This window comes from Anopheles gambiae, chromosome 3 (assembly GCF_943734735.2).
Source record: "Anopheles gambiae chromosome 3, idAnoGambNW_F1_1, whole genome shotgun sequence".
In the NCBI taxonomy this organism is placed as follows: Eukaryota; Metazoa; Arthropoda; class Insecta; order Diptera; family Culicidae; genus Anopheles; species Anopheles gambiae.
Window position 1 is genome coordinate 96,062,289 of NC_064602.1, and position 27,714 is coordinate 96,090,002.

General features: G+C 47.9%; 2 protein-coding genes across 4 annotated transcripts in view; both read left to right on the top strand.

Annotated features, from left to right (window-relative positions):
* LOC4577789 (ecdysone receptor) overlaps positions 1-8,048 on the top strand; it is a 131,650-nt gene extending 123,602 nt beyond the window's left edge. For all 3 annotated transcript variants that reach the window (XR_009766493.1, XR_009766492.1, XM_061661084.1), the window contains one exon: positions 7,364-8,048. Coding sequence is in view for 1 of the 3 variants with exons in the window: in XM_061661084.1 (XP_061517068.1) it covers positions 7,364-7,395 (32 nt within the window). In the remaining 2 variants the exon portion in view is untranslated. The remainder of the gene's footprint in view (positions 1-7,363) is intronic.
* Positions 8,049-8,194: 146 nt separating this feature from the next.
* LOC1280477 (ecdysone receptor) overlaps positions 8,195-27,714 on the top strand; it is a 55,628-nt gene continuing 36,108 nt past the window's right edge. Inside the window, exon 1 of the mRNA XM_061661056.1 lies at positions 8,195-8,856. Coding sequence (XP_061517040.1) covers positions 8,340-8,856 — 517 coding nt within the window. The 5' untranslated portion in view covers positions 8,195-8,339. The remainder of the gene's footprint in view (positions 8,857-27,714) is intronic.

Sequence of the window (27,714 nt, forward strand, 5' to 3'; positions counted from 1 at the left end):
TCTTGTTTGTGCGTGTGTGTGTGTTTGTATGTTGTGCATTTGTGTCTATTACGAAATGTTTACCGCTACCAATACAACCACGCCTGGTAAATGTTGGAATGGAAACATTCAACCTTCAAGAGATGTTTAGAAGCGTGTAAACACACGGCTAGAACCGAAAACTGTATATGTGTGCGTACATCCACACTGTTCCGGTTTACGCGTTATGCGTAATGTTGAGCTCACCTGCGTGCGTGAACGCGTGACAGAGAAGGGTAGACTGGCTTTTGCAAACCAGGTAGAATCTTACAGCACACGACATAATGAAGAATGAAGGAGGATTTGTGTTCCTGGTGTTGGGACTTGCGTTTATTTTTTCATTCTTTCTTTTTAAAATATGCCAAGGATTCAAATTCCCCCAACCACGTGAGAGCGATCGGTCACAGGACGAAGCACAAAAGCCCCCTCTCCTTCGTTTTGATGAAGCCTCCGAGCGAAACGACCGAGTCTTCAGCTCGCTTCGTTCCAGTTCGTCCTCAGGGGGTTCGTCGCCTGTGCGCCTGGGTCGTACGGGGCCGCGTTGGGTTGGGTTTAATTGTATGTTGAGATTGTTTTCGCAGCTCTCTCGCTCTTTCTGTTGATTTGTTGACCTTCCGTCTCTTTCCTAACGAGCAAGATTACACGCAACCATTCTAGATAGGTCTCTGTGCGGAGTGCGCCCGGTGTGGTGTGTGCGCGCGCTCGGATACACGTATAGGGTGTGTGGCACTTGTGCGTAAGAAAATGCTACGAATATGCGGAGGGGAAAACCGGTTTCTTTGGAGCTGCCTTCACACACAGCGGCGTTGTGATACGGCCGCGGCTAGGCTAGCGTGAACATGCTATAGCCACCAGCAAACAGCTTCGCGACCAGTTTGAAGCAAACAAAAAAAAACCTTTGAAACCTAAAAGCATCACAACCTCGCATAAAAAAACTCTCGGGTCCATCTCCAGCGCGCGAGAGATATCCATCCACGGTTGGGTGTGTGTGTTTCGGATGAAGCAGTTTCGATTTCTTTCGTAACGGCGAGAACGGGGAAAGAAGGGTCTAAAATCATAACAACGTGATCGCGCTCCACACGCGTTACTGTACGATGGAAAGGAAGGTGACTCGAGAGAGGGAAGAAGGGACGAGGGTTTTATTATTGGATGCTGAATGTTCTTTTTTTTTGGCGTAAATTTTTAAGATTAGCCAAAGATTGGTGAGTCGAGTGTGGTCGTGAGAAAATGCAAAACATTGCCCTCGCGGGCGAGAGGAGCACAGCACACCGCCACGATCAAGGACGGATAAAGCAGTAGTGCACCATAAATAAAGCGTTATCCGTACGATTCTAAGCAGAAAACATATAGCTTCAAGCGCATTTTTGTGCTAAAGATTGCATCTACTCCATGTCATTGGATTCCAGCAAAACACTGATCAGAAAGTCACCGTCCTTGACTGCCCGCTGTTGCTGCTGCTGCCTGTCTAAGAAAACAAACATTTTCATAAATTTTATAGCATCCGTTTCGTTTGACTCCTTTCGGCTCATCCGCTCCAACAAATGCCCCTCGCAGTTCTATGCCCACCACCTGCGTGTGTGGAGCTTTGTTTTTATGTGGCCCGAGAGTTCTTCGCCCCAAAAAAACAGTGACTTTGGGGAGGTTTTTAACACAAGAAAGAATAGACCAAAACGGCGCATGCTTAAGATGATCAGCAACATGCTAGCCATAATTACAGAAATGAGCCGAAAGAGAATAGGAGGATGCCCTCTTCTCCATTGTGTGTGCGCGTCACTGATTTAAAGTGGCAGCGAATTTTTGCATAATACTGTAGTGCTCGTACCACCAATCATAATTTTCTGGAAGGAAACACCATCCCTAGCCATTCGGCAGCGCCTAAGTCGCTTATCGATGAGAGGAGCAGAGCCTTTGGCAAGTAGTGCGGCGATTTTATTGGCGGCTTTTGTTTGCGGGTTTGAGTGATGGGTTCTGCGCCTGCCGGAGAAGCCAATGAACCTGTTGGATGCTGCTGCTGCGGGGCGAGTGTGTGGTTGATTATCATATTTTATTGAGGCTCAAAATTTGTATGTAAATTTTCAACCTCAACCGCCCAGGACACAAAAACGCAGGTTAGAACGGTAAGAATTAAAGTAGTGGAATAATAGAACGGTTTTCACGGTCTTGGACACAGTCAATCGTTTCGATACATTCCTCGGCTTTGTAGTCATCGGCCCGTTTTGCTGTAAAAGATCAGATCGAGTTTAGACATCGGTGAAACGTGCGATAACCGTTGTTGGGTACGGGTGCGGGTGATCGCAAAACAGTCACGTAACCGTGTTCCTTTACCCCCTTTTGAGTGTCTGCAAGGTTGGCTCTGCGGTGAGTCCCCATATGACCCTGGGCCCTGATCTAAACTGTCTCACTCTTCAAAAGAGGAGGGCGCGTGATTAGTCAACGCTGACTCTACAATCGACAATCGAGGGTTAGAAAGGATAGGGAGTCTAAAAAAACTGCGGGCACAACACAGAGCAAAACGTGGTAGTCCACACCTCCCTGTGCAGTTCAACAAGTGGAACACACACAAACAACCCTCACGACCGCGTCCTCTGAGGCGCAAAGGGCAACCGCAGTCAGTCTTTGGAGCAACCCTAGGAGCAGCACTTCATCGAATATTCAAACACCCGCAGAGTTTTTTGCACTTTCACGCCTTCACGCCCCGAGCGGCAGGCAAACGCAGGTGACGAATGTCTGAAAAATGAAACCCGCTTTTGCGGCTTTTTCTCCCCCGTCCGATCGCTGTGTCATAGTAGTTTGCGTTTCTAGCGTTAATTTATAACGCTACGACCCACCACCTCCCGGCGCGCGCTCTCTCCCCTTGTATGTGGCAAGGTGATGCACTTTTGTGCAAACGGGGCTGCAAACGCGGTGCAAACAAGAACCCGGGAGTGTCGGGTGTACTTTACAGAGAACTTCTGCCCTTCTCCCCACTGCACACACACGCAAAGGTTAGGGAAGGTACAGGGGAGTCGTTTCGGAAAAGGGAAACAAAACAATATCCATTGCAAACGCGCTCGGGAACCGTTTTCTAGGCAGCGGTGTAATGGAATTCTGCACGAAAGTTCAACGGTCGGACATTGGCAGCGCTTGTTGCGTGTTTATCTGTTGGAGGGGGACGAGGGTTGTACGTTCTCTGCACCACCGGTGTCTCCTGTCCAGAGGGTGGTGGTGGTGCGGGCTGGCCTTCCAATTGCGGGGAGGCAACTGGAGGTTTTATGCTGGTTCTGGTTTGACCGTGTCGGAGCAGTGCGCGCAGCATAAGTAGCGCAATTTATGATGACCATGAACTTGGTGGCTGTCGCTGATGCCCACCACAGCGTGCATACCTACTGCAAGGGCTGAGTGAGGACCATCGGTGCGATCCGATCCCACGTGTCCTTCACGGTTCGAGTGACGTCCTCGGAAAGTTCACCGACTTATCCAGGTGAGGTGAGCACCGTTCCCACCGGACGGGCGATGATAGAGGGAACGAACCACCTGGAGCCGGGTTTTTGTTTTGTTTATAGAGCTGTTGTTGGTTAGGTTTATAGCACCTCCAGAGGTTGGAATTCTTCGTAGAAATTTGACCCTCTGGTTAACGCGCCCGGGAAGGTGTTGGTTGGTTCGTTAGCGTGTCGTGTGCTTTTGAGCCTTGCAAACCATCGCGATCGATCGATCGTTTGCTATTTATTACACTATTTGCTACATCTCCGGGATTGGTGATTTGAATGTGAAGCTTTTATGACACCGTGCGCCTCCTGTTGGACACATTTATGGCATACACTTGAGCATTGATCGTATTTCATCCGTCCGCTGAGGTTGATATATCTGCAGTCTCTTCCAGAGTGGGAAGCGAAATAAAGAAAATGATTATAACAACACTATAACATATAACGGGGATGTTCTCCAGGGATTATTTGCAACTCGGAACATGTCCACAGAGCTATTGGACAAAGAGATGCACTTGCTCGACGACTCCCCCAAAGGATAGTTGAAGCCTAAGGCTACGCGAGACTACGGCGTCCGTCGCAGTGAGATGTCGATTTATTTATTGCTCTCCCTTCTAAACATATACCGGTCGTTATCCAATTTGGCAGCCACGAATCGCCTTCAATTGGGGAGGCTTGCGAATTCATTCAACTGTTTTATTTTCAACCTAGACGACTGATTGAGACATCTGCGCTTGGGGTGCAAGCGGTCCAAGGGAAGCCGTACACTGTGTCGATGTTCTCGATGTTTTCGGGAAGCTCTGATCTCTTGCTTCAAAAGTCGCTAAGAAGAAAGAAGATCACTCTCCAATGTACATAACTTTGGAACTTAATGGACATTGTAACTTACCATAGAATTCTTATCTGAGATATTCGGTTTCCAAAATTACGGATAATTAGATTGTAATGTTCGATGCTTCCGGTCATCCCTCATATAATACCCTCAAGTTTGATAGTCACTGTGGAATGTTAAGTACAGATTCCATTTCTCAGATACAAACGCCGCGTGTCAGAGGAGGTTCGGCACAATTTACCAGTGGAAACAAATATCGTCGTCATCGCCGTTGCCTCCAGATATTTGTCCCTGAACGCGTTCCTTCACACGACGACGGGCGGGGACGCGTTCTGTGGGATATTTGAACGCGCCTTTTCGCTTTCGGGCGCAACCTTGATGAACGGCAGCGGTTGCAGCAGTGCGCCGTCCCAAGACGCCGTCCGTATGCATCTCGCCCCAGTATCTCCGATCGCCATTGCACTTATGCCGCTTTGGTCGGAGCGGGGAGAGCTTGTTTCACTTTCTCTCTCTCTGTGTCTTCTGTTCTATAGTTGACCATCGTGCTATCGTGGTTAAGATTCCATCGGAAGACTCCAATTTCGCTTGCCCGGTGGGGTGTTAGTGTGAAGCTCACATGTGTACGGGGAAACGGAGCAAACAACAACTATCCATTTGACCCCACAGCAGTGGGGACAGTTGTCCAGACAAACCTGTGCAGTTGGAATGGAATGGGTTTTACGCAAAAGGCGCAGTTCATTTTAATAAATCGGTATCTGCCCGAATGCGGTGAATTGAACGGAACTGCTCCACATGTTTGGAGAACTTACGAGGAACGCTGGTGCAACGCTTTATTATGATTGCTGCGGGAACTGAACATCGATGGGAACGTGCTCGACACACTGGAGGTGCATGCTAGATTCCCGTGTCATTGCGCTATCAGTAATCGATGCATCTTTTCCACTGCCTTTGATGACGCCTAATGGTGGTGACGACGAAATCACTGTACAAACACGGAAAAGACACTTTACTTTGTCGATACCGTCGGAGCATACAGTTGACGGAGGGGACAGAGAAGTGCAACAGAACGCTCGCTTTCTACGTTCCTTAGGTCTTACATTGGAATATTGATGAACCGTTTCGTACCATTCGTTTGTACACTTGTGGAGCTCATGTGTCGTCAAATTCTGTAGATTCTGATCAATATAATATAAATGATTATAAACACGATCAAGATCTGTTGTTCATTTACTCGAAACCATCTGGAATATAGGTTATTATACTTGTGATCCCGGATTTCTACATGCAGCCCTCCCTAATGAGGTTACGATAACCTCAGCCTCGGTTCGTGTTTTGCGTACAGATGATTAACGAACCGACAAGGATTAAAGGCACTATCTTGCAATCTCTTCAAACCCTTGGGAAATACTTGCTAGTGTAACTCCAGCCCTGAGCATGCCATCGCCATCAGGGCCTAACCGTAGGCATCTTTGTTACTTTGTTGGAACTAGTTTGGTTGAACCTAAGAGTTGGAGGTGCCCGACTTCCCCTAACTTCTCTCCTGACTTCTCCCGTCTCTTCCCAAACTGATACTGTTTTTTTTTTGTTGTCCCCGCCACCGCACATGTTCTCCTGCGCGCTAGTATCTCTTATCGCTTATCAATTCACCGGTTGGCCTAGTTTCGCTCCGGGGGCTTTTGTAAACGGTCGACTCTGATAAGAATCGTTCAGGGCCCGCGGCTGACATCCCACGGGGGACGGGGAAACTTTATTCCCGTTTTTGTTTCGCTTCGCCCAACCGAAGGGCACACAAGGCGATTGTCTTCACGTCCAGCAGGGCGGGCGGTGGCGGTGATTACGCAGAGCAAAGTCACCGATCGTCCGAAATTAGATCGAAGATTGTGTGCTTGCTGCCCTCGGCGGGCAAGGCGAGCGCTTTCACGAACCGTCGGATTGAGTCGAAACTGGAACCGCAAAACATTTACATTCTTGCACACACGTTTCGGTGTAGCGCGCTCTCGCGGTGTGACTTCTGGACCAATCGGAAGCAACAGGTACATACCTTCGCAACAGGTATCGGTGTTTTTTTGTGTTGTTTTTGTCGGCCGATATTATCTTCTGGCAATTCGGTCCAGAGTCTCTAAGGTCCTCTCTGTGCTGTGCTGAATTTCATACACGGGGGAAGAAGCAAACAAGCAAAGGTAGAGCAAATACCAAATGCCAAATGCGAAAAAAAGGCAACAATCAGGATAATGAACGATACAAACAGGCACAGGCAGCAGCAAAAAATGGAAACACTTTGCACTGAAAGCAGCCGAAGCGTTGCCGCTCCCTGCCCGAAGGAGAGACCGGAATCTCCGCGCGGCGGTTGTTTCACGAATCATGGCACGAAAGCGGAGGGAACAAAAATATCCTGTCGCTTTTGTATCAGAAAAGTGAAGGGAAATTCCAGCACACACACACACACACTCACCTATGCAGCACCTGAGGTTGCGTTGCGTTTGCCAGTGACGTCCGAAATGTGTTCAAGCTCCGTGCGGCCCCGGTGTCCACTTGTACAGGTTGTTCTTATTCAACCGGGCATTCGTTCCAGGCAAATTATAGAATACCTGGTCGCTCTTAGCGCAAACCGTCGTCCCAAGACCGGTTCCCGGTCCGGAAGGTTCTTGGTTGATTGAGACGACTAACTCCGGGTATTGACGGGACGGGAGCGAGACAAAAAGGGCACAAAGCCTAAGTGACATTCTTGGACGTGGCCAGGCTTTTACAATGTTGCCCAGCCCCGGCAACCTACTAAGCAGGAGGGCATGCAGGGTCGTAAGACACGGTTGTCAGGGATGATTTGAAACTTGGTTGATTTCTATCGGTAGTCTCGAAAAAGTCTAAAGATCTTAATGTCAATTCTTAACATACCAACGAAGGTTTCAGAAACACATCAGGCAGTTTGGGGGGTTGGGTGCAAGGCAACGGTATCCCAGGGTCATTGAACGCACTGCTTTAACTAACCATTCCTTAAAATATTCTTTTTCTTCGGTGGCCGCATTGGCAATGTGCATTTTAAAACCAACAGAGATTAACAAAAACAAACTTCCAGTGCTGTAAAGTTTAAACGGGAAGAAACCCAAAACGCGCAACAAACGATCCTGTATGCGGTTGTGAATATCGGGAGTGCGTGTCCCGTTCCGTGCAACATCAGCGTGTCCGGAAGGGACAGCATGAAACAGTTCGGGAAGTGCAGTTATTATTCAGCATCATCAGCAGCAGCAGTAGTTGTACAGCCAACCAATCAGAATCATACGGTACAGCTGCCTCCAGGTGGTCCGGAACGCCAGCACGGTGCAATCTGTGACGCCGTCCGTTTCGTGCGGTGATCCAACGCTTCCCAGAGCAGCTCCAGAGAACATGGCCATCGCCTGCTGTGTCGACCGAAGTTAAGTGATTCGTGGCAAACGTGCGTGTATGTGTGTGTAAATTATTTTCCTACTGCGTAGTAGGCTCTGGGATCTATTTCAGCAGTAGTGGAGCCAAACGAGCGAAGAGTCTATTAAACAAAGTGAAAATACATCTCTGGAATAAAAAGGCTTGGAAGAGTGTGAAATATAATCAGAAGTAGTGATATCCAAGGAGATTCTTGTAATATAAAGTGAAGTGTCGGGAGAGAGCATTCTGAAGACAAGTGTACAAGTGAAGACAACGACCTGGTTCGACTGTTTGGCCTTTGCATTGCAGCGGGAGGGTTTCTGGGCGGCATCTTTGCTAGAAGAAGCGTAGAACACCTTCTCGCTACTCAACCTCAACGTCTCGACCTCAATATACAGCGTTAACCAACGGTACAAACAATAAACCTCTCCTCTCCCCCGTTATTGGAGTACCTCCAGAATACGGCTCCAGAAGAATTTCGAGATCCTGCAGGATACGGGATCCAATCGAAAAACAAGGAACGCCGCGATTCTTGCAAAACGTGTAACCTCAGTGTAGATAAGAAGAGAGCCTAAGAAGGATTCTAAAGGGGTAAGCAACTCTCACCAACAAAACAGGCCCGCAAGATGATGAAAAGAAGGTGGTCCAACAATGGCGGCTTCACCGCCCTGCGCATGCTGGACGAGAGCAGCTCGGAAGTGACGTCCTCGTCGGCCGCGCTCGTCATGTCCCCAAACATGACGATGTCTCCGACGTCGCTCGGCTCGCCAGAGTACAACGATCTGGAGCTGTGGGGCGCCTACGACGAGAATGCGTATAACGGCCACAGCGTCCTGTCGAACGGGAACAACAATCTCGGCGGTGGTGGCTGTGGAGCGGTCGCCGCCAACCAGCTGCTCATGAACGGCATCATGAACGGTGGCAACAATCTGAACGGCATGATGAACGGCATTGGCCTCGGGCCCGGCTCGGTCGGCCCGAACGGGGCCAACCAGGCCAGCACCAACCAGATACATCAGTTCGTGGGCAATCTGATCAACGGTATGAACCACTCGCAGACGATCATCCCGCCACTGCCCTCGATCATACAGAACACGATCATGAACACGCCGCGCAGCGAGTCGGTGAACTCGATTTCGTCAGGTAAGTTGTCGGCCACCGTGAATCATTGTTGGGATTTTTTAGGGGCAAATTTCGCATCCTTGAATGAGAGATTCATCATCGGAAACCAGGTCCTTTAGGCATCTCTCAGTCGCAGGTACGAAGATCTTGAAGTGATCCGTACATCCGTTTGCGTGCGCTGGGGAATTCCACTGGCACCGCTGTTGCACCTTCTCGACGATTCTTACTTTCATTGACCTAGATTCGCTCGGGGAGGCGGTTGTGTGCGAGGCAAAGGTTTTTATGTTGTTACGACGAACGATTGTCGTCACATCATGTGTAGGCAGAGGCAGCACGTCATTCGTGTCCATCCAAATGGAGCTATGATGAAGCATCCCGGTGTCGGTGTGCAACGTGGGCAACCTTCCTCGCCGGATCTTTCCGATAAAACAACAGCTGGTGGAGGCAGCACGCTAAAGCGTCATGTCATGTTGTAATAGATGCTCATATTTTAATGCGTTTATGAGAAAATGTTTGAGGCATAGAGATGTTCGTGTTCTAAGGAGGTCTAGATGTGACATCTCTTGAAGTGCTTTGTGGATATCAATTAGACGCCAACGAATCTCGTGCTCTCGGTAGCATCGACTAACATTGGTGTCAACTTTTATTGCCGCCAATAAGTTACACTCTCTCACTGTCTCTTTCACTGCATCTCCTCTCTGTTTGGCACATTGCTTCAAGACACTCTGAAGTGTGTACAGTGACATTTCAACTTCGTCGGTAAGGTGCTCTTTCCTCGTCAGGTACATTTTCTGAAGTCAATATGCTTGCTTGTTGGCTTCAAGTTTGTGAGTCTTCCCATAAATATATCTTCCCTGGTTTTCTTCGAAGTTAGTCGTACTCTCGACGGCGTTTGGAAGTGGGCTATAAATTGATCGTAAATTATGTTCCCAACAGTGTGGACCAGGCGACACAGTAGTAGCCGGTTCGCTAGTTGACGAATCTGCTCTTGACCTCAATTTGGAACCGTGCAAAGAACATCATCTCAGTGACTCGCTTCGTTTTTTTTTTTTGGGACGTTTGGTCATATGTTGCCTGGCATCAAAAACATACCCATTCCAACTGGTATGCGGTCCAGAGCTTCTGTATGTGTGTTTGTTGGTGTTTTGATACGACACTCTAATGGAGAGGGAGTTGTGTTTGTATTCTAATCTGTCCACCCTGAACGGCCCAGTTCACTCACACGCATTGCGTAGCCACGGTGGTGTGGATGTCATGCGCCGCCAGTGTGTGAAACCGACACTTGCGCGCGATTATCAACGCCTGTTTTCTAGGTCAGCCGTCATAGCAAAGTCAGAGTCAATTCGCACTTAAACATAGACGGGCGAGTTTTGTGTTATTCACAATCTGTGCATGTAGGAGTGTGTGTGTGCGTGTCGCCCCTTCCTAGGCAACCCGATTACACATGATGTGTGTTCCCTTTCCCTGCTCCCACTCACGCAAATGATTATCAAAACACAGAAACCATACACAGTTGCTGCCCCTGCTATCGAAGTTCGGAGTGTGGCGGCGCTCCATGCTTCATTGAGACATATTTTTCAGGGTCAGGCAACGTCAGGCAGAGATTTCTTTTTCGCTCAGTGGTGTGGTGTGATGTAAAACAGAACGTGTGTGCGTCACTGCACTTTGACAATGAACAACCCTTGTTTTCCTCCCTGGGGGCTATGCACTCGGCAGAGAAGCGAATTTCGGAATCGATTCCTTAGCTCGTAATGCCTGCAGGAAGTTGTGGTGGCGTGATAATTGATTCAGGGTTTGGGCACCGAAGTAGAAGCTAGTAGTTATTCTTCGAGAAGATTCTAAGAAATTGTCCGTCACACTATCATCGCTCCCCGGTGTGTCCCAAAACTGCTCTGTCTCTCTCGCGCGCTCGGACAGCGAAGCTTAGCGATGCGCCTCACTTGCTGTGATTGAAGCAGGGCGGCCTTTCAAGGTTCATTAGTAGTGCTGCCTTCGCTGTCGTGGTGTGTTTGGGAAGGCCGATTAAGTAAACGTACCCCGATAACGTGCGGTGGAATGTTTCGTTTTTTCTTCTAAGTGTATTCCCTACTTAAGGTCAATCGACACTGGCCAGAAGAGGTTTGTTTTGGGGTGCTTTTTTCTCTCTCTCTGTTTCGTGCCTTCTTCTATTCACTTAGTTTTTCGAGGCCAGTGGGAGTGGGTTTGTTTGTTTTCTAAGTACGTGAAATAAAACCTGCCACCAAACTGCCGGAAGCTGCGAATCCTTATGAGATGTTTTATTAGCGCCATTGCTATGCTAACCGTTCGCCCATCAGCTCTCCCGGAAGGTTGTTATTTATATGAGGCCCCAATTTCACCCAATCCGCCGTGGGAGTAGGAGGTGTCAGGCGCAATGATACCACGACGTTTAAATTCCCTCCACCACCGCGAGCCTCTGGCCGTTCGTCGAACTTATCAATCAATTTGATAAAGCGTCATTGCATCTCCAACGGTTGCGGTGCGGCTTCCTGAGGCGCCATAATCCCACACCGGATCTAGCTGGGTCGCCCGCTGCGTGTCGCCCTATTGTCATTACTCTATTGTGTGCTGCACACACACACACACACACAGGACCGACCCTGTGGTAGGGCGCATCTGAAATGAGGTTAGCTTTGAGGGAATTTGATTAAATGATTACCCTCATTCGGTTGCATGTTGGTGCTTTTTTTGTGTGCTGTTGGTATATTCAAGTCTTTGCGGTGGGAAAAGACTCCCAACGGTGCCGATATTGCCGTTTGGGTGCATTTATAGGTCAAGGAAGAGGGGATGTAAGACGCAACACTGTTAGCTACGGGCATTATGCAGAAGGACTAGATAGTGAAAGTGATGTTCCTGCCCAAGCGCTGCTTGAAACAAGCGACTTTTGGTCGCTTTTATTTTCAACATTTAAAGCTTCATAAATTGTAACAAAACAATGACACTTTATTTCCTCCTACTGACCATGAGTAATTTTTATTTCCTTCCCTTTGCCAAACGTCACCAACATTCCATTGGCCGCCGGTAAATGTGTGTTACTTTTTGCCGCTGGTAATCCATTATCAGGTGGCCTGTCTTGCTGTATATATGTGTGCGTTCGCCTAGTTCACGCTACCCATTTCCCGTAGTTGTTGGTTGTTGCTATAATCAACGCACACACACACACACACAGGCACGGTAGTAATAACAGGTTTGTTTTTGTTCGCATTTTTCAAGGGCATCGGCATAAAACGCGCGCGGCGTGGCGCTGTAACAAATTGCCAATGGGTGGGAGTGCCATACCACTGCACCCACCACCACCCACCAGCGCCAGCCAGCGGATCGAACCGCGCTTCCGAGGTGTCGCTTTGGGCACGCTGATAAAGAAAAAACCATCACAAAAACACACTTTGTTATAGTCTAACACTTGGGACTTTATTAGAGCGGAACTCCAAACCATCGCCAAGAGTCTCTTGATATAAAAACATAAACTGTTCATTGACACAAACTAATCAAAGCCCCTCAAAAACAGAGCTCCACAAGAAAGGAGTGAAATTGCATCGGTTTTTGTACGCTTGTTTACGCGCAAACCATCCCCCCATCATCCATTTTGCACCCCCTTCTTTGCCGTTTTGTGTGTCAAGGTTTTTGTCAGCGCGAAGGTCCTGCCCGGCCGCCCTTAATTTACTGCCCCGTGTACTGACACCACGGCTCCTCTGTTTTCGGGGGCTTCCACCCACCCGGGCTTGTTAAAAATTCCGCTCATCAAATACCGGTGCTGCTGCTGCTGGTGGTGCGTTTGATGCCGGCAAATTGCACACGATTGCATCATTTGGCGTGTGGCCAAATTTGCGCGCTGTTGTGTTTTTTGCTGTTGTTGTTGTTGTGTGCCTCTCTATCTCTGTTTGCTTCTCTACATCTATCTCAGCAAGGGTGACGCATCGTGGTAAAATAAAAACTAATACACATGCAATGAGGGTAGAGGCGCGCAGAGCAGCCGAAACAAACCGGGCAGGTATATTTGGTCATCTTGGCAGCGAGCAGACGACCAGCAGGGTGATAAAGTTCAATGCCCAAGCCGCGTGCTCAAGTTGGTGTGGGTTTGTTATTTTTTTTGGTCATGATCTTCTCTAGTGCATCGTGGGTAGTTGGTAGTTTCTTGACCTTTTACTAGAAGGTGTGATGCATGTGCTTGAAAAAGTAGACCATTCTAACTGGTTTCTGAAATGTGAGTACGATTCTCCGGTTCGAAGGACCAAAACAATCCGGTTCGAAGGACCGAAAGCAGTTGTTTTGTGCAAATTAAATGCTACTAACACGATCATGTGTTCTGCTCAAACTATGAGCCATTTTGAAGCCATTTTGAATTCCGGTTCGAAGGACTAAAACTTTGGCTCGATTTTTGTGAAATTCTCTGCTCCTTAAGCAATCGGAAAAGATTATTTGTTATGCCATTTTTAAAACTTGACTTAAACCCCGAAGCTCTTCAGCCTAACTGCGCATTTAAAAATGAAAGTCAACGGGCATCTCTTGAAACTGCCACACACACACACACACACACACACGCACACATCTCGCTCCCGGAGGGATGCAAATCGCTGATTCCCTATACCGCACCGCGCACCACAACTGGGGATGGGGGGGAGAAAAAAAGGTTCGTCGAACTTTGCTCGCCACCGCACCGCGGCACATGTGCGCCTCAGAGTTTGCGTTGTTGTTTTATCTATTCGCCGCAGTTTCTACAACCATCCAACCCCCCCCCCCCCCTCCCGCTCCTCACGTCACTAAACGCGCCATCCCACGCGCGCGCATTCCACCCCAAAGTGCACGTCGTCTTCTAATGCAGCCGCGTGCGATAAAAACACACACACAGTGTCCGAAAAAGTGCAACAAAATATCATTCCGCTTCCCTGTTCTTTTCGAGGGGAAGGGTGTTGGGTACAATGTTTTAAAAATACCCACCACCAACTCATACACACACACATATACAGAGAACAAATCACCGGGAGTGTGTGCTGGGCCAAAATGGAACTGCAGCAACAGCAGCAGTGATGCAACAAGGAAGGGGTGGTGGGTTGCTTTTTTTTGCGACGTTTTTTTAATCCTTACCACAGACCACACTTGTCGCTTGTACGGGCGAGGGGTGGAAGGCGGAACTGATAGAAAGAGGGGTAGAAGGGGGGAGAGCAGACGGCGAGACCCGTTTCTGTTTTTTGGGGTCAAGTTCGGTGTGTGTACTGGTCGCGTCGTGGTGTGGGGTTCGTGTGGGGGTGATCATAATTCGCACAAAACGCTATGTAGAGGACCCTGCGTTACTACTACTACTACTACTAATGCCCTGCTGTGTGTGTGTCTGTGTGTGCTCCTTCTACTCACTATCTCAAATTGCCAACCCTCATGGGTATGGAGCAAAAAGCGAACGAGAGAGAGAGATAGACAGCGGGAGCGGGATCGAGACGTGTTCGGAAAGGAACGAAATAAAACAGCATTTTTACGATGATAAACATTTGCTCGACCGATTCCGTGGGGTCTCCGGAACGGAGAGAGACACCCGGCCTGTGAGGGGGATGATGTATGGTGGGGGGGGAGTCACGGCTTTCGGGTGCGCCAGATAGAATTCCGCGCGCGTGAAGCGAGTGGAACGGCGTGCGCGCGCGGCACAGGGAGGACATCGGGTCCGTGTTTGGCCTTGAAACAATTTTGCCACACCGTGCACCCACTCCCCACAACCTCCCCCCCTATCGCTGCATCATATCGCACACCCCCTCGGGGGCGCCCCTTCACGACTCACGGTCAACCGTACGAGAGGAGTGTTGGCCTAGTGTGTGCGATTATCATCATCGTTTGCCGAATGTCGAATATTTCGGTTGTTGTTTTTTTCCCCCTTCTGTTGTTCAATGCCGGGGTTTGTTGTGTTATGTTTTTGGGGGTGAATTTCCCATCCACGCACACACACAAATACACAGACAGCGACAGAGAGATGCGTCAACGTGCGATAGAGACTCCAATCGAGTGGTGTTGGTTTTATTTTTAAGCCATCGTGTGATGCTTTTTTTCCTTGTTCGATGGATTCTTCTCGCCCCTCTCGTTGTCTTTGGTCTCGCCGAGCAGCCGCAATGTTTCATCTGGGCCAGCCGACTCGATGGGGGGACATTACGGGAAGGAGGGCGCCAGTAACTCTGTTGCACAAGGAGGAGAGGGATGTGTAAAAATGGCGGCACAGTTGTCTTATCGGCTTCGGTTTTTGGGGCCGCCAGGCGATTGGTTTTGTGTGGCCCCCACACTCGGTTATCAATCGGCTCAACAACAATGAATGTACTGTTTTCGGTCTTTGTTTTTGTGTGGTTTTTGTTGGTAAGTGTGTGTGAGTTTGCAAATACTGAGGTGCGTCAGGACTTCAAGACTAGGTCACCTCATTTTTGTACTAGAGAGAAGGAGAAACGGAGCTTTTTGTGCTGTGTGTGATAACCATTACAGGTCTGTTTCAAGGGAACAGTGTTGTTGGACGTTACAAGAAGAGGGTGAAGGAGGATCCCTGTGGAGATGACCTCTTTTTATTTATCTGTCGAGGCAAGATGAGCCAGTGTGAGTGTTTGCTGTTTTCTGAGCAATTCAATTATAAAATGTAATTAAGAGAGCGCTAATGAGCAAAAGAACAGGAAAGCATGATGAATGATGTGATGAAAATGGGCTCCAAACAATCCTCTTGCAGTTGCAACTGTCATAGAAATAGTACACAATGCTTTACAACGCACAGAATTGGGCCAAACGAATCTCGATTTCACAACATATCAACGCCGGACGCGCTGCTCACCAACACGCATTAATTAACCCTAAAGATCGAATAATCGGATGTCCCACCTCTGGCTGCTTGATTGATTTAATATCCCGTGGTAAAAATAGGTCAAGCCCTTTTTAAAAAGCAGCTCAGACACTCACACGTACGCCAGAATCTGTTACAAATATAGCAGAATCACTACAACCGTGGTCTATACAGGCCGCGCGGTGTGTAGCGTTACGCATGCGTAACCCGCGAACGCTCGTCGAGAAAAGAGTGGAAGCAAACGCGGTTGCACCGAGGGGGAAAAAGAAATGTATGCTTCAACGTGAACCACCGCATTATCCGTCCTACATAAGACAACGCATTTCCAACGAGCATCAACCGGCGCGCTTCTATGGTCAGGGATCTCGCGGGAGCATACATCGGGCCTGGCTGGGCGTTGCGCTCGTTATGCAGCCTGAGAATGCGCCACTGCACACACCACGCCGGACGCACATACGGACGTGTGTGCTAATGGGGATGAAGAAATCAGTTTTTGGGGTGGGTTTGGTTTCGGTTTCGTTCTAGAAACCCGCTACCAACTAGCTCACTCACGTCCCTGCCGAACTGTACCGATGTGTGCTGAGCGTGAAAGAGAAGAAGAGACTGAGATGAGGGCAGAGGAGAGCTGTGGTTTCTATTTTTGTGCTGTTTACTAACCGCCGGATGCGGTGTATGGAACGCTGACGGAAACTGAACTCACGTTGCTTCCAACCGACAATCGAGAACCGAAGCTTCCTACCTCACTGTCGGTTATGGGGAGAGCAAGAGAGATAGAACGAGCGGACCGTCTACTAACTGAAGAAGTGTATGGGCAAAGGCATATTTATTATTTAAAAATTCTCTGTAATTATAATTACCTCGATCAATTACAGTAAGACACAAATCAAACTACCTTAGATTTAGTTTCTTGCGACTCAAAATGTCCGACATGTTTTGGTCCTTCGAACCGGATCCGCTGACACGCGACAACTCGCCCTGTTCCGCATCGTAACGTGTCAGTCATCATACGAGGTACTGCGCGGTGGTTTGGGACCATTTTTCTTACTTTTCATCATCCTTTCTTCCCCGGCCCGGCCTGCTCGGAAATATTACACCCCGTTTGCGAGCGAGACACACGGAGACGCGTTTGCGGTTAGTGGAGACGATTGAAGCACTAGAGTGCAAGGACGTGCCCCACATTGAACACCATGGCAGCGAGTGATCGACACACCAGTTAAAACGACGTGACGGCGGCATTTGTGGTCATATGTCTAGCGTGCATTCGAGAGTTCATTAAACCAAAAATATCAATGTGCAGCGCGCTACTGGCGATCGTTTGACGGTTGCCAGAGCGGCTGCTTGTTCTGCGCTGTTGACGATCTTGTGTGATGTGACAACTAGTTTCTAGGAGATGCAAAAAAGCGACCAGAAACCCAAACTTCCATACCCAATAGAGGTGACAAATGTATCAAATAGACGATAAAAAGCTGGCTTGTGGAAGTCTAACAGAAGCTGGAAAGAATCGTTTGCCTATTTGTGGCTAGATTTCATCATCTAACTGTTTACACCTTTTCGGGGTGCAAAAACTTCCCTGTCATGCGTATATTACGAAGAAAACAAACTGAACCATATAAAAACAATGGCTAAACATAATTTTACCTCAATGAACATTTTCATCGCATGCGGTGCTACCCGATGCTAGATTGATGGATGAAGCTCTCGATCTACAAGATTGTTACCACCACCAACCACAGCAAGACGATAAAGTTACTTTCCTTTATTGACTTTCGCCATCGTTTCACGGAGAAAAGAAAATAGCTCTCCACCCAGAAGCGCAAGTGTGTGTATTGCTTGTTATTGATCTTTTGCTTGTCCTTTTGCTAAGTGTTTTTCACGTCTCTCCGATTGTTGCTAGATGCGATCTATCCACATTTACTGTAGCGATTCGATTTGAACGAAGCGAATCGGGTGGAAATTACGTCATACGTGCGTGTGCGATACTAAAGCCCAACCGGAAGGAAGCGGATATTGTGTGGGTTTTTTGTGTGCGCGGATAATTTGTAGTGTGGTTCTTGTGACAACAACTGCACATAAAAGCGGTGCTATTCGTGGCCTAAGCATTAGCAACGGCGGGCACTGAAATCTGTTACCAAAAACACCCACCATCAGCGCCGGCGAAGAAATTTATGGCAAGCGACCTTGCCAGTCATTATAATGTGCTGCACTGCTGCCACCATTATTAGGGGGACACGGAGGGATTTTCTGTGCCCAGCGTCTCAGCCCAGGTACTTGCCAGAAGTCATTAATCATCCCGCAAACGAATGACACACTCACGCGCACCTCTAATCGGTGGCCCTTTTGGGAGTGAGGAGAAGACTAGCTGATTCTTCAGAGGACGACAACGCCACTAGAGATTCGATGTTCACGAATTTCAAGTTTTTCATCAGTTCATTTAGACATTGTCCAAGAGGCGGAGAATATGTGTCGGATTAGCCTCTCTCTCTGTGAACTCCATTAGCGGGGTTGCGTAATGGGCAAAAAAAGAGTCGCCTTGGAACAGTGTAAAGATGCGTGTTTTGGGATCGATTTCTCCGTACCCTCCAAACATATGTGGCGGATGTTGTCAGTTTTTTTTCTTCTTTTGGCTCCTAGGCGATTTATATTATGTTTTGGCCAGTTGAGGTGTTGAGGTGGTTCTCATTGGAGTACAATTTGGCTTTTTTTTCTACTACAGTCCATTTCTTGTCCGTGGAGGAAACAGATGTTTTCGCTGTTGTATTACCCCGCGCTGTCAACGTCAACCAGTGGACAGTAAATTAGATAACCTTGGCAATGGGCATCCATTTGCTGACGTGCATTGCGTCCGTCGGTTGGAAGCAAAGCAGACTGAAGCAAGCCAGATTCTTATTTGTAAAAGTAATTAAAGCTTATGTTTATTCTTAGCGAGAAATGTCACTTAGATATAAAAATGATCTAGCCTGCTCTAAACTCGCAAGCATGTTTGCGTGCTGGTGCGATGAGTGAAATTCAACGCTGTTGCGGTCCAAAGGTGGAATAGATCGTCCCGGTTCCATACGACTGTTGTCAACCGTGGTTAATGAAGAGAGAGAGATGCGTGTGTCCCATGCAACGTCGCTATTTCAGGCCCTGCGGGTTGTCTGTTTTGCCCGACCGACTTTGTCACATGTCCATCAACACGTCCTCTTTCGCTGTACTTGCTTTCCGTATGCTAAAAAGAACGCTAGGAGATCGTTCAAACACGTTCGCAGTCAGTTCTTCCATTGGCGAATTGGCTCGAAGTACGCATCGAAATTACAGTTGCTACACAATTTCTCTGGTCCCAAAATCAATTACAAGTCCGAAAATTGTTCTGCAAGTGTGTAACTTTTAGCGAGTGTGGGCATGAGCGAAGTCATGTTCAAAAAAGTAGTGTGTTGTCCTTCCCTGTGCCACCTTTTGCGTGGAAATTCAGGTCGAATGCGTTATGTGTCAAGATGTCTAGCTCTTCTGCTTTCGCGGCTACGAGTGTCCGGCTCGACTCGACTGTTTGACGGCTGTGGGCGAAAGGTGACACACAATGTGGTTGAAGTCGCCCTGCAGTGCGTGCAATTGACAGCATCCGAGTGTGAAGATGTACAGCTGTTTCGTTGTAAGCGGAGATGTTTACTAATTGTACTAAAATATTGTTGTTTTTTTAACTATCCTTTAGATCGTTTTAATCAAAAACTTAGCTAATCATTTCAATCCTTTCTTTTTCGTTACAGGTAAGCATTGAGATCCCAAGAACATTGAAGAACATCTCCAGGAGATTAAATCCACAGAAATCTTAAGTATTCTTTGAAGTTATTTTGAGCAAGAACTACATACAAGCATAAAAACTAGCTGGAAGTTAAAAAGTCAGTTGTCATTCGATGACACTTATCTAAAGACTTTGTTTTCCTATTCGTTCCACATTGAAAGCGGCTCGTCTAAGTGACGTCTATTTGTTGAGCGCCATTACCGCCACCGGGAGGAGGTAGCTAGCGCGCGCCGGTCCTACGGTTGACAATTTCGTATCAAGTTACACGTTCGGCGAACCTATCCATCACAAACGTGGACGATCACTTAAGACCTGCTTTTCATCCCTTTCGGACAATCCAGTCGCGTTGTAGGGTGGGGGAGGTTGAGAAGGGCGTTTGAGATGAACCAATCTGGTTGCCATTTCTTTGCAGCGCGCGAAACGTGCCATTTCTGAGATAGTGAAACCAGCATAGCCGGCCGCGATAGACGATGACCCAATTACCGTGCTCGACATTGAACCACAAGTTTTGCGGCGGGTACCGGTTTTGGATTTCACTTTCTTTGGGAAGCTAGGTCATAGTGAGTGTGTGTGTCTATCTCTGTCTCTTAGATCTCTCAGGTCCGAGTAGTTCAGAAGATTTCAAAGAAGCAAACCATATGGAAGATGGGGCAGTTCGTCATCTAATTGTGGAATCTGTCGTTGAATATAAGGTCATCGGGATGTTTAAAGTAGAGGGCGAAGAATCGCGGTTTTGGACAACAACTATCAAGTTGCTATCGTTGGGGGTTTCTTTGTTAGTGCCTCTACACAAGGTCAGCTGTCAAATGAGTTTGGAATAGAACGATAGAACCAGCAAACATGACGGAATAGATCAAAATAGATTCTAGCGATAAAGGATGTTTGAACACTGCGAAGAAGTCTTTTAAGGTACAATAGATGTGTCGCCAGGGGAGGTCTTAGGGCTTCCAAAAGACATTCAAGCTTGCCGTGAAATTTGATACTCCCTGCCCCACAGACGGTTAATTGGAAGGTGAAGTTTTCATCAGACTTTTCAAGTATCAATATCCCGGAAGGCTCATCCGAAACCTCACTGATCAATTATTGTTACAGCTCAGTGAGTGTTCTAGAAATTCAGTCAACTGCTACGAGGCCTCTTGATTGCACTTTCCAACTTTTTGGAACACAGAAGCTTTGAGAACTTGTGGTAAGGAATTTTACGCTCGATTAAGCTTCAACACATGTTTGATAACGATTGATGGACTTTAGATCGGAGCTAGAAATTCAAACCACCTTCTCCAACAGCTGCCTTCGAGCGGCAGATGAGATGATGAGGAGTGCCTCGTCTATGACTGACATCTAAGGAGGCTACTCCAAAGCCTACAGGAAAACGAAGAAGCTTTCGCCAATTGTTGTTTTATTTTTGCGCGTGCTCTCCACACGAATCTCCAAATGGACTTGCACTGATTTCTGTTTACTTTCCTTTTTTTCTTTCGTATTCGCCATAGAAGCACACCGCGGGCGAAAGTGCGTGAAACACATTTGTTCAGGTTTTTTTCCGGGAATAGGAGAATACAGAGACAGGGGTGTAGTGCGCAAACCAGCAAAAATCAGCGTCGGTATTGCTGCGAAAAGTAAACATAGGAGAAGCGTAAAACCCATCGCCTTAAGGGACACCACCACCGTCACACTCGTGGGGAACTTTCCTCCCTTTTGCTGGGACCGGTTTCAGAATGCCTTCGCGCCCCGCATTGTCCAAGCCCCAGGCACCGGATCACAGGGTGTGCGATGTGCGATAGGCCTTTTTGGGGGCATTTAAGACCCCCGGAGGCTACCAACCCGGCTACCAAGCCGTCCGGCAAGTTCCACATTTGGCAATCGGTTTGTTGGTTCCAACGCGGACCAACTGCTTAAGAAGGGCCGTACCACCACCACACCCGTTCGTTGAGGAACCCGTTTGGCATACGGCGGGGTGTGTGTGTGTGCGTGCCCTGCAAACCCACAAAACCTCAGTCTCTGCGTGCGAAAGGGTTTCAGCCGCAAACCTGATGAGCTTTTGCTCCCTCTCTTTCTCCCGGGCACACTTCACAAATCCATTTCACTTTCTTGACTTTTGGAGTTTTATTTCTGCCACGCACCATCTCCTTCTTCTTCTTCTGTTTCCCTTTCGTTTATGTCGGGGTCCGGCGGAGAGTTGCAGCTTTCTCCACGCCGGCGACGGTCTAGGCTTCACTTTCATTTGGCGAGCGCGCGCGTTTCGGTGGTTTTACTGCTTTTGGACGTCTAACTTTCGCTCGGTGCTGTGCGGCGGCGGCGGCGTCTTGTGCGTGACATTTATGTTTGATTGAGGGTTTGCTGCGCGAGGCTGGCCGTTAAACGACGAGCCTCGCCCAGCCCAGCCATCGAGCAAACTGTAAACCACGTGAGAAATTTTGAAGGTAATAGACATCTACGAGTGTCTGTGTGCGTGCGTGCAAAGTCGACGTATCGATCGTTCAATTATCGCCTCTACCCTCGAGTAAGTTCTCTAATAGCGCTCGAGCAGCTCTCAGCACACTCTCCTTCCCCGTTGGGTGCCAGATGAAAGATAATTAGAAGATTGATATGCTGCACGAGACGTACACCCTTCGAGATGTTGTCTGCAGCCTATGTGGAACAGCTGCTGCACCCCAAGGGTTGGGGAAATGGAAGCAAAAAATAGATCTAGATCAGATAAATGGGGTCTCTCACACACTGGTATGAGGAGGCCCCCTTCTAACCCTGAATGTGATGATCACGCGAGAGTAGGCAACCTGCAGCTGCGATGTCAACCGCCGCCGCCGTCGCTCGGCTTAGCCTAGGCTTAGACGTGTAACTGTGACACCTTTCGTAACGTCACCACCACCACCCAGCCCTTCCTCGTGAGCTGTTCGCTCTTGAAACAGCAACGTTGTGCCCCACAATGTGAATCATGAATGAGCGAGAGATTGCGCGGCTCGTGTGTTTTTTTTCTTCTCTTGGCTCGTGGCGCAGACCTTTCAGCTGGCGGCGGGTGGGGCCACACATGCCAGCGGAGCTGTGGTTGTATTTGTGTAGTGAGCGAAAAAAATGATACTCCCCACCGACGTGTGAGTGTGTCTCTCTATCTCGCGCTCGGGGTTTGTTGCTGTGCGCGCACTCTATGTTTTCTAAATCGCCCGGGCTTGACCTACTTTTCCCACACCACCGCCACCATCACCATCAGCGCCCCAGCATCGCCGTCGCTCTCGATGTGGAGGCATTAGCGAAAAAATGATGGTGACGTAGAGCGAACCACCACCACCACCATCTGCCCGGCGAGCATAAAAGTTTCACGATCACGATCACCACACGCCGCCACTAGAGAAAAATCGGGGCCATTGGCGAGTGAAAAGTGAAAGGTCTGTCGGGGCGGCCGGCCCAACACAGTGGGAAAGTGAGCTTAGTTTGGTACGCGTTGGTGGTGGGATGAAAATAGTATTAGAAAAAGGCAAACGGCACACACACACACAGAAATTGGCAAGCAGCTGAGACACGACTGTGCTCACGTGTGTATCGAAGGAGGGTTTTTTTCTTGTTGCAAGTGTTGTTTTCACTTTCCCCCCGCAGTAGCCGACACCCCGGGGCAACATAATAATGGCGAAAAGGTGCAACAGGATGTGTTTGATCGTTTGTCTTATCATCGGATGTCTTTTTTTCAACCTTTCCGATAGGCGCGACCGAGCTTATGCGAAAATGGCAACAAACTAATTTTAAAATATTCAACCACAGTTTAATTGAGCCCAAACTCGTGAAAACACACCGGGTGGAATGGGTGCCCTTGAACTACTTTAACCCTTCAGGCAGTCTAGGCGGCAGTCGATGGAAAGAGGCGAGTGAGGCGTCCTGGTGTACAAGGTTTCACCCTCGAACGAATTGGCAAACCGAACGTAGAGGACGATTTTCGGTGCGAATTTCGATGGGAAATGAACGACATTTGCATTGCGGCAATGGTGTTGTGGCATTAAAGTCGAAATTAGATGCTTCACGACTCAAGTTGGCATTTCTGTTTTACTGCTCTGGCTTACACGCAAACAAACGAATGCGCCCCCAAAGCGAAATAACCCAAAAGAAACGCATGGGAAAGTCATTTCTAAGCTCTCGGTACATTTTTGCGACTGAAAATGATAGTGCGGGTTTAAAATGTCTAACTGTTGTGCACAAAAAAAAAGCTCTCACCGAATGTTTCTGCAGGCAGACGGGAAAGGGAGGGTACATTTGAAAACACTTAAACAAACGACAATGAAGCGATAAAAAAACGCACGCCCAGCGCACCTAACTTTTCCTTTCGTTTAATTGTGCCATTGTCGCAAACAACAATTTGGGCGGGTTGCACCGGCACCGGGTGTATCTCTCTGTCTCTGTCTAAGCAAAAACGGCCCCGCGGCGGGTTCGAGAGGTGAATCATTAATATTCCCTACCGTCCATCCCGCGGTCCTGATGGGCCTCTCTCTGATCCTCACTTTCCAGACGGGGTACACACTTTCGTTTTCTGCTTCGAGCGCTCGATTTGACGGATTCACCTCCTTCCCCAAAAAGCTGGCCATGGCGGGCGGCAAGGGAAAGACACCGATGCCATTTTACTCGAGAGCTCATTGTTCAGAGGCCACCCGACCGCCATCCCAGTCATCATAAACCCATTGCATAAAGCCACCCCGTACCCGTGTTAGTGTCTGTGTGTGTGTGTGGGTAGGTGATGTATTTTTGGCTGTATGTATCGTGCGCCCATATGACCTGGATAAAGCGCCGGTCGCCGGTTGGCCTTTACTTGCAGCGGCTGACCTCGATTTGCGAGTCACGAAAGAGCTCTGCTGCATGCGGTGGCGGGGGTTTTTGGAGGCGCCATTCAACAGAGACAGAGAGAGAGACACACACACACATACACGCATCCTCTGGCTCCATTTGGGCTTGGGAGGAATTTTCTCCATAAATGGAGTCGACAAAGGGAGGGCGCGCATTATACGCGATTTGCCGGCCGCCTATGGCCTTCTCCTCATCTTCTCCTCCTTCGCCACCAGACCCGGTCTGCTTCCGCACATGAAAGCAGCACAGCATCTGTGTGTGCCTTATTGGGTGAGAAGGTTAGGAAGGATGCTTTTTTGTCTTCTTCTCTGCACAGCTCATTACTGTTCAATTATCGCCGCTCCGTTACTGTCCAATGGGGAAATACGAAGCCTTATAGACACTGGTTTCGGACATTCCACGTCAGACTTCTTAGATGAATGACACTGCAGGACGCGATGTGTCCTAGATTTGGAAATTGGGGTTTTCTGGTGTATGACTAAACAAACCGAGCAGGATACTTGCTTGCTGACGTGCCGACGTGATAACTCTGGTGTAAGAGAAACAGTGAAAGTGTCGTCCGTGTAGTCTTGATTGGAACATCATATGTGTCTTATTGTAGACCGCATGTTTCTAGAAGATGTATTGGATAGGATCTTTTTGTTGTTGGATGACTTCCCGAGCTCCAATGGATTGTATCTTCTACATGTACGATGACTTCCAATGTATTATGACATCTATACGGTTTTTGTTGGATCCTGAACATCTCCCTCAACTTTTTTGGAACTGAAACCTCGACAGACATAAAGAAATCACCCCATGTATCAATGGTTAATCGCTCAAAGGTGTAATGTCTCGCACAGGGAACAGAAAAAAGCCGCTCCCCACACTACCACCATAAGTAGGTTGGCTCACACAATGGCGCTCACGCAGGACAAAGAAAGGTCTTTCCTTTCTTGCTGGATACTTCAGACATTCGACTGACTGTCTTGCGGTTCGATGGTAACCAAAATTAAAAATAATAAAAGCGTACTTCGCTATCCCCCGTATGCGTGTTTGTGTATGGGGTGCCGGCTCCGGTCATCGTTGACACAGATTCGCCGATATCTTACGGTCCTCACTGCTCCTTCCCGGCCGCCACCAGATTACACACACCGATCTCATCGTTCATATGCCGTCTCTTTGTTGCCGATGCTGTTCCGTCAGTCAGTGCTGCAAACCGGATCCACCTGAACGATACCAACAACCAATGCAACAACAACAAAAACTGCATACACAAGACCTTCGCAACCCTCATGATTGGAGAGGAATGGTGCCTCGTTTCGTTCGTTTTGCTACTTGTTGCACTCATTAATATTATTATGCACCTTTTTTCATTGCTTTCGTTTCGTTTGTTTGACTGAGGTACGCATATGCATCCACCCGCACAACACGGGCATGAAAGTTGTTTATGTTTATTTGCCCCACGACTGTGGCTGTCGTTTACTGTTACACTCTACACCCATTACCGTTTTGATTGCGAGCGCGTTAAGGTTTTGAAGGTTTTATTTCGCATATTTTGCATACTCATTTGTCTCCCTTTTTTGCGCTGATGGTTGGATCACACCAACCGCGAGTGGTCCTGTTTTTAGTTGCAGTTGCAACCAAAAAAAGCCTACTTTCCACAAAAAAAGAATAAGGTGATAGGGTGGATTTGCGCTTAAAATAAATCTCACTTGACCACTTTTCAGTGCATTCTTTAGCAACTGATCGCTGGTCAAGAGACGGACGATGACAAGCCCTTCTGTTTTAGGGCCACACGCTCTAACGGAACAACGGCCGGATGCAAGATGAGTGTGCAGAAGCTGTTTGCAAAACGGTTTCGTATTGAACCGTGCGCTCTACGCCCTATAATTACATATTTAACACTCATTTTTCTGTCCCAAATTTGCAAACAAAAGCTACTGACCGGGGCAGAAAAAAATGCGCACCTTTGTCTCTCTGGTCTCTCTGGTGGCGTCAACAAGAAAAGTGATATCTAGGTAAAAGAACACCGACTCACCTTGCCGCAGGGTGAGATTGGTGTTTATCTTTTCGCTTAAGGAAGCAAACTGCCCAATATTGGAGTGGCCAACCGGGGATAGTACAAACACACCCGTTTTTCCCTCGAGTGTGTCTGTGTGTGTGTTTTCTGGCGTTATCTTCCTGGAACTTCTGGCTGCTAAATGTAGGTCAGCACACCGTTTTGTTTACTCCAACGCCTCATTACTTAGTGACGTGTTCCAGAAGCGCTCGTTCCAGACGCTGGCTCGAAGAACGCACGAACAGACGCGTTGTTAGTAAAGAATGGGGCATGGGCACCAGACCAGTAACACGAGCATGAGCAGACCACCACACCAGATACACCTTCCTGCAGCAATTCGGCAAACACTGCTGTACAAATAGATGTTGGTTGGGTGTTTTTTTTCGCTATTGCTTGAAGGAATATATTCAACAAATCATCATATTCCAAGCTCACAGGTTGACTTTGCTACGAACGATTGATCATGGTGAGGGCTAGTGCAAAGTAAATGGCAAACAGTCAATAGTTGGTGTGACTCGCGTTTCGCGGTTCTAGAAGTCGGCTTCGACCTCGGTGCTGAGAGTTAGAAGGAAGGTGCTAACAAAAGGGGTAGGTCACGAAAGCGCACGCCAAACACACGCATACTGTTGTTCTGAAGGCTAGTTCTAAAAATGTTTTATTGCGTTTTTAAAGACTCACTTTGAATTTTATGCCATCTTTAATAATGTGCAGTTAAAGCCCAATAGGAGATATTTTCAGATGATTAATAGTACCCGGTCGTAAAATGACTCACGAAATGTGCCCCCCGCAAAAGCCAATAGTTTTAAAAGCTGAAGTATTGAGAAGATCAATATGGAAATTAATGCTCTCTCGGTCGCGTGTACGTTACACGGACCCAAGATCCCGCGGCGAGCAATTAATTCTAATTATCACCGTAAAGCACGCATGAAGATGAAAAGGGTTCAGCAGATGCTTCATGTGCTCAGGAAATGAAATTCTCAACAGAATATGATGCTCCTTAAATATGCCCTGCATTCTGAAGCGAGTTTCAAGAAAGCCTGGCAACAACTATAGCAAGTCTTTACGTCACAGAAGACATTGGGTTTAAATACTCGTATATGTAAATCCAATTTAAAACTCATTCTATTAAAAAATTTCCGGGAGTAGATATCAGCTTCGTGGATGACACCATGCTCCCTCCAGAATAACATCAGCATGTAGTTGATACAAAGTACCACAAATATCCCGTGGTTCAGTTTTATGATGCTGAAGAAAAACTAAAAGAGCATCATAAAAATCTCTGAACCATAAAACATTTAAAATTAGGTTTCCCATGAGCTTGAGCAAACTTAACAATGCGGCAATATTTATCATCCGCTGAAAAAGCCTCCCCGATAATATGCTACGGTGTGGTGTTAATCATAGGGAGAACTTTTATTCTCAAAA